Below are 13,150 nucleotides of genomic sequence, written 5' to 3'. Positions count from 1 at the left end.
TGGAAGTGGGGGGGGAGTGTCCTAAATGTAGGGATTTATTTAAGGCAGGGGCTTCCGAAGATGAGACGATCAGCTAGGATGGGGTTTGTTGGTCTGGTGGACTCCCAGAGAGGAGTTCAGGCTTTATGCTCCTGCTGATAGAGGAAGGAGTGGACTTAATATACTTTCCTCCTTCCCCAACTCTGAGGCAATACCTGCACCTATAATTTAGTGGGAGAGGATGGAAAGTTTACTTAGATAATTCTTCCTCTCTAAACATGGACATACATATATTCTGTTCTGAGCAGAATTTATATTCTGTTCTTCCTCCAAAGAGCCCAAAGTGGTGTACATGGCTATGTTTATCTTCTCACCACAACCCTGTGAGTTAGGTTAGACCAGGAAATAAGTGACTGGCCCAGTGTGAGTTTCATGGCTGAATGCGGATTTGAACTCCGGTCTAGTCCTAGTCCAGCATTCTAAACACACCATATCCTAACACAGAAAGACCATATTTCCCTTTTGTTCTCATCCACCCTGCAGAAGTGTTTGTGTGATTCATATGCTCGCATGCAATACTTTAAACACTGGTTTCACTTGCACTGTGATAGCTATAGTGAGTTGTTTTGCAATAAGTCCTTACTCGCATTTACTGTAGTCTTGTATTACTTCCATTAACAGTCCTTCAAGAAATCAAAGGAGAACTATTGGGAAACAGCAGGAAGGAAGAAATGTTGTAAGTCCTGATGGTTCTGTGGCTTCAATAGCACCAAAATGTCCTGAAAAAAGCAAAGGTAAATTCAAAGTATACTTCAGTTACCCTGTCACTATAAAATGGGAGGAGCTATGGTGTGAAACCTAAAAGATGTGAAGTGGTAATATCTTATTTATTTGTTTGTGAATCATAACCAGCAATTCTACAAAAACTGTAACTTTCCATTTCAGCAGACATATAGTTCGGATTAGCTAGCTAGTGCTACTGTAACATAGGTTGAAAATAACATACTTTCCAAGGTCCTTTGGAAAAACCATAACTGTTGTTCTGCAGGAACTTTTTAAATCTCCATTGGCTAGCTTGCAATTCCTAATTGTGATGCAAATCCATTTTTGAATTGAAAAGATTCCAGAAATCAAAGATTTAGGTTGTTCTGTCAATCAAACCAAACTTCAATATTCTTCACAAAGGCCTACATTTATATCACAACCTTTGATGGTTTTTGTTTTCCTCTATTTTGTGCATATTTTCTCTCAGTTCCTATAGTTTTCTTATTTTGTGTAGATGATATCATAATTAATCCTGCCCCAAATTGCTCAGCTCGTTTGTTATGTGTGTCAGCCCATGTGGAAACATTTATTTATTTGTGTGTGTGTGTGTGTGTGTGTATATTTTATTTAATGCATTTCTATACCACCCCATACAAAAGTCCCTGGGCAGTTAACAATCTAAAAACAGCCATTAAACATCAACAGAACTGAAACAATTTAAAATACAAATAAAATTCTAAAACTCAAAGCTTTAAAACTATAAACTAAAAGCCTGGCTAAATAGGTATGTTTTCAGGTCCTTCTTAAAAACATTCAGAGAAGGGGAAACTCTAATTCCGTTAGGAAGTGTGTTCCAAAGTTCTGGGGCAAGACTAGAAAAGGGCCGGTTTCTAGTCATCACCAACCAAGCCATGGCAACTGCAACGGGACCTCCCCAGATGACTTCCCCAGAAGGTTTCAAGTTCCCTCCCTGGCATCTCCGAGATAGGGCTGAGAAGGAGATTCCTGCCTGCAACCTTGGAGAAGCCGCTGCCAGTCTGTGAAGACAATACTGAGCTAGATAGACCCATGGTCTGACTCAGTATATGGCAGCTTCCTATGTTCCTAAGCAGAGAATTCTTGGTAGATCTTGAGTTGGTATACAGAACACAGATCTTTAGGAATGTAAAATTCAAGCTATTTAAACATAAATTGGTCAGTACCAGCAATTCCACACCCCCACCCCGAGGGTTTTAGGCAGCTAGTGTTAACTTTGGATTACTGGTGTGATGTGTTCCCAGTGGAAAATTTACTTCATTCTATGCACCATTTTCAAGGTGAACTACTACGTAGTTTTAAAACAAATTTCAGAGTGAAATCACCTTTATCCCATCCCCCACCACACACACACACTTTATTTACCCTGTAAACAAATAACCCTGGTTTATTGGAAGTAAAACCAGTGTATGGTTCTTAAAACTCGAATGGGGGTTATTTTGTTGTTTTAAAAGTGCAACATTGAATTAGTTTCAAAAAGGACTGCATTTGAAATGCTGCTATGTTTATAAGTCCTAAGGGAAGGGATGTATGAACATTACTTATGTGTTTCAAGAAAATGGGTTTAGGTTTGCTCTGAAATCTGGAGCTGTAATGTATTTGATAGTTTTTTCCTTTGTGCTGCATTGGATAAGTGCATTTTTAAAGGATATCATTTATCTAGCCTGCATTAGAGATTCTCTTTACACTTTTTTCATTGCATGTGACCTATGGTATGACTGCTCTGCTCATGGAGACTGCTCTCCTTGCCGCAGCTCATGTTGATAGTGAATAGGTCATCTGTCTACTGTTGAGCAAATGTGTGGCTTTCGGTCACGGTGAGGATATTGAGAGGATCTGTTCACTACTACATGGAGTCATCATGAGGGGGGAAGTGACCACCATGATGATATGTACATCGACCCTTTGATCAAATGCAGAATTCTCTATTTACATCCTATAACTGGTCTCTTTAACAACCTGGTTACCTTTGAGTTCTTTCTGGAGAGACTGCAGATTAATGCAGCCAGGTATTTAGAGTTCATATTGGGTAAGCACTAATATTTCATGCTTGCCTTAACAGAAACAGCATCTCCTACTGCTAAAAGCCAGACTTTGCCAATGATCTTTCTTTCAGGAACAGGTACTGATACAGGATTTAGTTTTGTCAATGTAAAATAACAATATGAGCATTTGGATTATCAATAATATAAAATAACTGTACTTCAATGTCACTACCTTGTAAAATATATTTATTATAACTACAAATATGCCACATCCATTCCCCCTCCCCCAATACTTCTTGATTAATTATGTTTTGGGCTTGTTCTTATTTTAACAGAATACCAGTTAAACGTCCCAAACCCATTTCTCTTTTCCAGTATAAACTCAAAGGTAATTTGCATGCCACTCATCTATTCTTTTCTTTCCAGTTCTTCAACATTTCTTTTTCTTTCTCTTTTGCCAATCATTCTACTGCAGCTTCTCCTACCAACTCTGACAAAAACACTAAACGGCATGAAGTAAAGAGTGATCCAACTCCTTTGGGTTTGAGAGGTAGAGTGAAACCAAATTTTGTATTCCATAAGCCATTGGATCCAAATATCATATGCATGTCTCATTGTCTGTATTGCCGTCTCTTCTGTTTGAAGTACAGGAGGACCTCACTAATCACAAATCCAGTACTTGCAATTTCACATATCCACAGTCGGGTAATTAGCACCCGACCTTTGTATACGCAGGGGGGGAAATGTAAACCTGCAGATCCATGGTCGGGGTGACCTGAACAGCTGCCATTTTGTGTTTGGGAGTCATGTTGTGGCTCCTTTACTTAGAAAAATGGGGGGACTGCAATTTTCTGCACCATGGGTGCCTCTGGAGCATGGTAGGGCTCTTTTGGAGGCAATTGGGGTGATTTGTGGGGGGGGGATGGGAGAACTGCTATTTTTGGCACTGTGGGCACCTCTAGAGCATGGCAGGTTACTTTGGGGGGCAATTTGGAGAGGAAAACTTAGGGAAACTGCTATTTGTGGTAGATTTCCGGTGCCTGTAGAGCATGGCAGGGCTCTTTGGGGGGCAATTGGGGGTGATTTGGTGGTAAAAGGGAAGGGAATCATGGTTTTTGGCTGCACTGTAACTTAACACCCTGATTCCCATCAACCTAATGCCCTGTTATTTTTTGATTCCCATCATCCTAGTGCCCTGTTATTTGTGGAGGCTATCTGAGCCCCCCTCCCCCACCCCCGTGGAATGGAACCCCCACAATTAACAGGGTTCTCATTTCCTATTGTGTGGAAATTTTGATAACACATCCTTTGTTAATTTATCTCACTAACTGAAAGCAGTCGTGAATTAGTCTATCAAAAATCCAGTATTCCCTTTTGTCTATCATATTTAACAACAGCTGCCACATGGAAGCCACTAGCTGCTTCCAGTCACCCCTATATGATGGCTGCTTTAATGTGGCTAGGAACATTTCATGTGAAGAGTTCCACACCATTGCCAAGAATCTCTGGCAATAACATGATAGGTGGGTTTTGAATGTAAAGAACCATCTGGTAGCATTCTTACAAATTTCTCCTCTAGAGTAGTGGTGTGCACGAACTGGTCCGGAGGCCATGTTGGAGGCCTCCGAACTGGTTCGGAAACGGACCGGTCCGGCGGGGGGGTCTATCTTTAAGGGCGGGGGGGTAGAACTTACCCCTCCTGCCGCTCTTCCCCCTCTGGCACTGCGGTAAAATTTCAAGTTTTCGGGGCAGCAGCATTCTTACCTGCCGCCCCGGCCCCCATCGTTGCCCGGAAAAAGCCTTCATATCAAACACGCATGCGTGCGGTGCGTGTGCGCCACGACGCACGCATGCGTGTTTGATATGAAGGCTTTTTCCAGGCAACGATGGGGGCCGGGGCGGCAGGTAAGAATGCTGCCGCCCCGAAAACTTGAAATTTTACCGCAGCGCCGGAGGGGGAAGAGCGGCGGGAGGGGTCATTTCTACCCCCCCGCCCTTAAAGATAGACCCCCCCTTGCCGGTCCGGACGGATCCGGACCGATGCACACGCCAACTCTAGAGAAACCCTGATGTATTTTTCAAATTGCTTCAGATTTCCAACCCTGTGGGTCTGTACAAGTCTTGTGGTATATTAGTGTGTGTGCCAGTACCAATTGATGCCTCTGTGGCCTGGCTTAATTGTGTAAAACTCATGTGAGTCTATCCAAAGTGAGTCTTGAAACAAAAAACATTGAAGAATCTAGGCCTTGGTCTGTTGGCCACCCGCCCTTTTCCTTGTAAAGGCTTTTTTCTGCATTGGATTGAGAAAGGTATTCACACATGGTAAAAGATTTGAAGGATCTACTGATGCTGCGTCCCTTTCTGTGGACTATAAGTAACTAGAAGACAGCACTGAAAGTTAATTATATACATTTGTATTTGCATCTGTATGGCTTTAGTTACTGTGTTTATGTATGGTTCAAGTGTTCATTTTTTAAATAAATCTTTTTAAATGCAGGTATCCTAATTAAAACTGCTAATTTCAGTTGTAGGTTTCACTGCAACCAACCAGTTTTGCATCTTATAATAACTTTGGTTTTTAATTAAAATACTAACATTTAAAATGATTGGGGTATAACAGATCAAGACAATTTTTGCAAATTCTGACACAAACTTTGTACAAGTAAGAAAAAATTGCTTGTCCTGGGCATTAAACTCTAGATTTTAAGCTGCATTGGTATAGGAATGGAAATAAAAAGGTTAAATAGTAAGCCTTTGGAATCTCTCTCTCTCTCTCTCTCTCTCTCCTTCTCCCCCCACCCCCAAATACATTTTCCATGGATTGGAAAATGAAAATTGGCCTGGTTGTGCTAAGCGGGGAATGTTCAAGTTGCATTCATCTGTGCTGTTTTGCATGTAGAATTTGTATACAGTTTCCAGAAAAGATGTGACATGGTCTTAGGGAAAGTCAAATAGAAACAGAGACTGAAGGCTTCATGAGAGAATGCTTAAGGTTCTTTCAGAGACAAGTAGCTGCTATATTAGAAAAAACAGTTGGGACCAAATTTGGAAAAGTAAGGTTTTTGTATTTTGTTGTGGGCAGCAGGGGGAATAAAATCACTCTTCCTGCAGTGATTTATCCAATGTGATCATAAGTTAATGTTCCTTATTAAAGAGTAATTGAATGTAGTATGCCTTGCCAAAATACAGTAGCCATCTATTTAGAAGCTGGCAACCCGATTTGTGCCTACATAACCAATGCTAGTCAGGCCTTATCAGCCGTAGGACTGGCTTAGATGCTGCGGTTTATATTGTTTTTTGTTGCATTTTGTTTCTCAGATATGGGAATTATTCCACGTCTGCCTTTGCAGAAAACATTTGTCTGAAACATAACACACTATATTCCAACTTGCCACAAACCTTTTCAGTGCTGGCAGAAATATGTTAACAAATCAGATTCTGTGAAGAGTTGAGAGAGATAAGAATCAAGAAGTGTAAGGGTGCTTGCATGTTGTTACAAAGTACAATTTAGTGGGGGAGCGAGGATGCCAGCAGCCCCTTCCATCCTGCTTGCAACGGCCACCACCACCAAGCCACGCTCCCCCACATCTGATGGTAGATGTAGGAGGCATGGCCATGTTAGCAAATGGGGCTGTGTGCCCCATTTGCAAGTCAACTTCAGCTGGCACCGCATTTGCAGCACAGCTGGTAGTGCCTCTCCTTGCTTGCTAAAGCAGAGAGACGTGTTCCCAGCCAGGCTGGGAGCACAGTGCTGGCTGAAGCCTTTCAAAATCAGAGCCGCATGGCTCCCAGCGTGCGGCCCCATTTGCTTATGAGGCCATGCCCCTTGCATCTGCCATCAGACGCAGGAAGCGTGGCTGGGGCACAAGGCATGGCCCCTGAGCATGGTGGCCTGGGTTCTTTGAACCTCCCTGTGCAATGGTGGTTCTGCCCCTGGTATAATTGGATGAGAGATGGCAAACATTCCTCCAAAAGGAGAACAAGCAAGGATCACTCTGTCTGATAGCATCCTACTTTGTATTTCACTTTCATTAGGATCAAGTAGAATCTAGCTCTCATTTTCAACAAAGGATGAGGGCAGCAACACAGTAACAGTATAATGCACTGGGGATTTATTATTCAGTTCTTTCACAGATGCAAGTTCTATTTTAACATGGAACAGGGCCAAGTGGGTCAGCACTACTTATCTGTTGCTAGCAGCCCAGCGCAGGCAAGGTAATGTATCCCTCTTAGGCAATGTGGACTTTGTGCATGGTGTGGTATGTTGTGAATTGTGGCTGCTTAGACACTTGCCTTTTTCCTACACTCTGTTAGCCTTACACCTGACCAGCAAAAATACTAGCAGAACTGCCAAAAACAAAACAAATGCCAGCAACCAGAGACAGACAGACTTTTGTATTGACCTGTTATGTTATACCTGAAACATGGGTTTTCATTTCAAGTATTTCCAGGGCTTTCATTTATTTGTCACAATTGCATACCACCCTCCCTCCAAAGAGCACAGGGTGAAATTTCTATCCTCTCAGCAACCCATGAGGTAAGTTATACTGAGAGAAAATAAGAGACTGATTTGACTATGGCCAACCATTGAGGTCTTTTATGGCCAAGTGGGGATTTAAGCCTGTCTTCTGAGCCCAGCTGCAGCCACAATGGCACTCACTGCTCTTTCATAAACTAGAAAAATGTCCATCATTGTTATGTGTACAGGCAGAAAGGATTTGTACAATGAAAACACATCGGAGGGGGATGAAGTCGCAGAGACGCATTGTGCATCTTCTGCATCCAGTGGAAGTGTGGACATGCCAGTGTTAGGAGTAGGGTGAGCAGGTGTTTACCTCCACCATGATTATGTCCCCAAGTCTGCATTTTCCTTCAGAAGTGAATGGTAGCCATTTTTTAATGATGGAGGAAGTGAAAGGGTGTATTTGCTGGTGCCATTTGGGGGCAGGGATGCTGCCTGTACCTGTTCTGAGGATTTCAGTTGGAGGGTGCATGGGTTCTGCTCTTCCCCAAAGAGTCTTCTCAGTTACAGCCCATTTATTTTGTCTCATAGAATTAAGTGAGAGCCATCGGGAATCCAGCCTGCTCACTGTAGGTTGAGTTTTTGGTCGTGCTGACGTGTGACAGCGAGACAAAATCTGGGAACAGACTTATATGTGATATTACTGCAGCTATGTTTTGAAGTTTAGTTAGGAAGTTTGGAAGGATGTTGAATTCTGTCATTTGAGCTTTATTTGGGATATTTATTCTAGAGATGAAACTCACAAGTAGTTTGTAGCTGTTTTGCTTGGAATGAGTAGCACCTGTAACACTGCTAATATATGCATGTTTTACGCGTGTGTGTGTGTGTGTGTGTGTGTGTGTTGCTCTGTCTTGTAACAGTAAGAATGTATAATACTAAGAGCATATGTTACAGTATTTTTCATTGTGCAGTAATTGAGAGGCAGAAGGGAGACTGGTATACATTTTAGTGACAAATTATTTTGCTTGAAAATTAAACCATTCCTTATTAATTTTTATCTTGCTCTGAAGATCATACCTCTGCATGAGCACATGAGAGTGAGGAAAAGAAAACTAGACCGAATCCTCTGCTTTTTTCTAGTGCCATTATGAATTTTGTTTTGAAAAACCCTGTTCATGGGTGTGAATATTAATTATTCCTTTCATTGAGTTGCTCTGATTAGTTAGCATGGGAATTCCCCACAGTGTCATTCAACCAGTTGTTTTTGTGATGCTTCTCTGATAAATGTTTGAAGTTCTTATCCTATGTTATAATGATTCAAATGGTCGGGGGTCAACTGCTGCCTAATTCTGTAATGGTTTGAGCAGGTTCGCTTGCTGATGGAAGCAAGCTTGACACTTGTGATTATTTGATATTACAGTTCCACTTGACATGCGCTAGCTACATCAGACATAACACGAAACCATAGTTTGTGCTCACTTTAGTTAATAATCTAAACCGTGGTTAGAGATTCCAGGTGAACAACTCAAACTATGATTCAGAGCTGCTTGTCTGTTTTCCCCATATGCTCAGGACGCAGCTTCATAAGATTAAGTTCACTCCCATTGCCATGGTACAGCAACCTCTTGAAGGTCAATCTGACAGAGCAATATCTAATTGTGGTTTATTAGTGGTTACTGAATTCAGACAATGTGAAACCACAGTTAGCACTAACTATGATTTGGAAAGCAGCTTCAAACCACAGATTCAGATTGTGGTTCATCAGCCTGAAATAAACTATGATTTGTTGACTGGAACCAGATTGTAGTTTAAAAACACAAGAGCAGTGTTGCTGGATCAGGCCCAAGTCATTTTGCCTCTGAGGCTAGAGGTGGCCTGTAACCACCAGACTAATAGCAATTGATAGACCTGTCCTCCATTAATTTGTCCAAGCCACTTTTAAAGCCATCCAAGCTAGTGGCCATCACCACATCCTGTGGCAGAGAATTCCATAGATTAATTATGTGCTGTGTGAAAGGGTACTTCATTCCTAAATTTCCAGCCCATCAGTTACATTGGACAACCTGACTCCTGATTCTAGTGTTGCAAGAGAGGGCAAAAAATTTCTCTCTGTCCACTCTCTCTACTCCATGCATAATTGCATAAACCTCTGCCATGTTTTCCCATAGTCATCTCTTTTCTAAACTAAAAAGCCACACCATAGATTTGTACAAGGGCATTATAATATTAGCATTTTTATTTTCAATCCCCTTTATTTTCAATTCCCTAGCATGGAATTGGACTTTTTCACAGCTGCTGCAAACTGAGTTGATCCTTTCAATGAGCTGTACTCCATGACCCCAAGATCTCTCTCCTGATCAGTCACTGATAGATCAGACCGCATCAGTGTATCTGTGAAGTTGGCGGGGGGGGTGGGGTTTGCCCCAATATGCCTAACTTTATACTTGCTTACATTGAACCACATCTGCCATTTTGTCGTCCACTCACCCAGTTTGGAGAGATCCTTTTGGAGCTTCTCACAGTCTGTTGTGGATTTCACTGCCCTAAATAGTCTGAAATAAATCATGGCTTGTTTATTGGCATGACTTCAGACATACAAACTTAACAGAGTTAGATAAGTACTCCTTTAAGACCTTCAAAATTTATTATATAGAACCAGATGACAATACCTTGTAAAATGTTATTTAAAATGTTGTTAAAAGCATAGTAAAAACAAACTTGTTTTTACTATGCTTTTAACAACACTTTAAACAATGTTTTTATAAGGTACTGTCAAATTTACGTAATAAATTTGAAGATCTTAAAGGCATACTTGGGAGTCGCCTTAAATATGCATGTTGCATTGCCAGCTTATCAGTTTATACAAAGAGTTAGATAAAATAAACCATTGTTCTATGTGATGTCTGAACTGGTTCACTGTTTTGAATCTGTGTTATTTGTGATGCAAATAGCTTCACCTTTTTGGTTTGTTTTCGTATTGTAAAGTCATGTCACCTAACACTGGGAAATCATAAGAATGAGTTATTTGTTGTATTTATTTTATTTATTTATCTTATTTCTATACCGCCTGACAGGTGCATCCCTAGGTGATGTAAATAAGTTGTGCCATCGAGTCGGTGTCGACTCCTGGCGACCACAGAGCACTGTGGTTGTCTTTGGTAGAATACAGGAGGGGTTTGCCATTGCCTCCTCTCATACAGTATGAAATGATGCCTTTCAGCATCTTCCTCTATCACTGCTGCCCAATATAGGTGTTTCCCAATAGTCTGGGAAACATACCAGTAGGGATTCAAACCAGCAACCTCTTGCTCCCTATGCAAGTTACTTCCCTGCCACACCATTATCTACTCCCTCTAGGTGGTGTACACAAGTCAAAATACAACAAATATAGAAACAGGATAAAATGATTAAAACATTCCATAAAGCCAATTAAAATTAATTAAAAATGTGAGAACACAGGTGTGTCTTTAGGGTCCTTTTAAAAATAGCCAGTGATGGAGAAACTAACAGTGAGTGCATTCCAGAGCCCCGAGGAGCCACAGAGAAGGCTCAGTCCCGAGTAGCCACCAAATGAGCCAGTGGTAGCCATAACCAGACCTCCCCAGATGATTTTAATAAGCGGGGGGATTGATGACAAAGGAGGCGCTCTCTTAGTTACCATGGACCAAGCCATCAAGGGAGTTATAAGTAATAACCAGCACTTTGTGTTTTGCTCGGAAACATAGCAGCAGCCAGCGCAGTTCTTATGAGAACGGTGTTGTATGGTCTCTGTGGGTTATCCCCATGATGAGTCTTGCTGCCGCATTCTGCACCAACTGCAGTTTATGAACTATACACAAAGGCATCCCCACATTGAATGCATTGCAGTAGTCAAACCTGGAGATTACCAGCATATGTACCACTGTTTTAAGGTCATTTTCCTCCAGAAGTGGGCATAGCTGATGTATCAGCCAAAACTGATAAAAATGTGCCACTGGCCACTGACTCAGCCTGAGAAACCAGGGAGAGTTTTGGATCCAGGAGCACTCCCAAGCTACATAGTTGTTCTTTCTGGGGGAGTGTAACCCCATCCAGAACAGGCAGATCTAAACCATTTTTCAAGTTCTGACACCTCACAGTTAGTACCTCCGTCTTATTTGGATTCAATTTCAGTTTGTTATCCCATATCCTGGGAAGTTATGCCAGTAACTGATGGATATGGAGAAATAGATTTGGGTGTTATCAGGATATTGATGATACTCTGAACCAAACTTGCTGATGATCTTTCCCAGTGGTTTTATATAGCTGTTCAAAAGCATTAGAGACAGTATGGAGACTTGTGGAACTCCGTACATTAACTCCTGCTTTGCAGAGCAACAGTCTCCAAGTGACACAACTTGAATCTGCCAGAGAGGTAGCAATGGAACCACTGTAAAACAGTGCCACCCAATTCTAACTTGCTTAGGCAACACAGAAGGATACCATGGTCGATGGTACTGAAGAGATGTGCACAGAACCAGTGACTGCCGGTTCGAAGGGGGTGGGGGGTAACTTTAAGGGCTGAGGAGGGTGCTCACCCACCCTGCATTTCCCCCGCTGGCGCTGTTCTTAAGAATGATCCCTCCAAGGTGGCAGTTTACCTCTTTGCTGCCCAGGTGTGTCGAGGACTGGAAGTGGTCAGAAGTGGACACGTGCAGCGTACGTCTGGTCTGCAACGTACCAGGGTGGCAAGGAGGTACACTGCCGCCCTGGCGGGACCATTTTTGAGAACAGCGCCAGCAGGGGAAACATGGCGGCAGGCGGTGGCTAAGATCACCCTCCTTGGTCCTTAAAGTTATCCCCCTGACTTTTGAATCAGCTGAACCGTCAGTCTTTCAAACCAGTTTGGAGGTCCATAAAGGGCCTCCGAACTGGTTCTGTGCACATCCCTATTGAAAGCCGCCGAGAGAACAAAAGGGATCAACACAGTCACATTCCTTCATACCCAATTGGAGATCATCCATCAGGCCGCCCAAGGCAATCTCAACCCCATAGCCCAACCTAAAGCCAGTTTGAAATGGTTCTCGTCTTCTCCAAGACTGCCTGGAGCTGAGTGGCCACCACCTTCTCAATCACCTTGCCCAACCATGGAAGATTGCAGACAGGTCTATAATTGACTGAGGGATCCAGTGAAAGTTTCTTCAAGTAAGGTCTAATAATATCCTCCTTGAGGTAAGGAGGCTTCCTGCCCTCCCTCAGAGAAGCATTTATAATATGTACCAGACCCACTCTGATAGTACTCTTAGCAGATGAAATGAGCCAAGGTGGACAATAGTCCAGAGAACAGGTGGCAAGATGTGCAGTCCAAAGCAGTTTATTGCTCTGTAAAAGCAAGTTTATGAAAACAAGAAGGCTAAAGTAAACCATCCAGAAAATGGTCAGATTAAAACTTAAGTAATGGTCCAACTTTCCCAAATTATTTGTTATTAAATTCTAATTCATCATTTGGCTACATTCTTGATTTCGCTGACTGCCTACCAACTACAAAGAGACCACATAATAGCCACAGTTTGGACCCATATTCCTTCAATGGCATTCAGTCAGAAAGCAATGGAATTTGCTCAGAAGGCATCTGTGGGTTTCATTGGACCCTAATTTGTATGTGGAAGTTACACCATATAAATGTCAAAAGTTCTGATAACTGTTAATGCTAAAAATTATACTACTTTTATATAGCTCTTTTCAGTGTATAAAAAAACTTCACAGATTGTCTAGGTTTCAGGGCTTGCATTATGAGTCTTGTTAACGGTTTTATGGTTTTATTAAGGATGGTCTAAGACTCTTGAAGCTTCTGAAGAAAATGATGGTTGGTCTAGTGCTGAGGACCCACTTAATTCATCAGATGCAGAGGAGGAAGGAAGAGGAGAGAAGAAGCTGGTAATATATTTTCACATTATACATATTT

The 13,150-nt window shown here is 42.0% G+C and overlaps 1 protein-coding gene across 16 annotated transcripts in view; it reads left to right on the top strand.

The window, feature by feature from the left end:
* The window catches only part of MCF2L (MCF.2 cell line derived transforming sequence like), a 178,959-nt gene that overhangs the window by 160,308 nt on the left and 5,501 nt on the right, over nucleotides 1-13,150 (top strand). For 9 of the 16 annotated variants that reach the window (XM_053306931.1, XM_053306930.1, XM_053306932.1 and 6 more), the window contains 5 exons: nucleotides 661-773; nucleotides 2,843-2,902; nucleotides 3,241-3,315; nucleotides 6,900-6,980; nucleotides 13,013-13,122. In XM_053306931.1, coding sequence (XP_053162906.1) covers nucleotides 661-773; nucleotides 2,843-2,902; nucleotides 3,241-3,315; nucleotides 6,900-6,980; nucleotides 13,013-13,122 — 439 coding nt within the window. The remainder of the gene's footprint in view (nucleotides 1-660; nucleotides 774-2,842; nucleotides 2,903-3,240; nucleotides 3,316-6,899; nucleotides 6,981-13,012; nucleotides 13,123-13,150) is intronic. The other 7 variants (XM_053306936.1, XM_053306938.1, XM_053306939.1 and 4 more) reach the window with 4 other exon arrangements.

Source organism: Hemicordylus capensis, chromosome 3, assembly GCF_027244095.1.
Source record: "Hemicordylus capensis ecotype Gifberg chromosome 3, rHemCap1.1.pri, whole genome shotgun sequence".
Taxonomy (NCBI): domain Eukaryota; kingdom Metazoa; phylum Chordata; class Lepidosauria; order Squamata; family Cordylidae; genus Hemicordylus; species Hemicordylus capensis.
The sequence above is the reverse complement of the archived record's forward strand: the minus strand, read 5'-3'. Positions and strand labels throughout refer to the sequence as shown.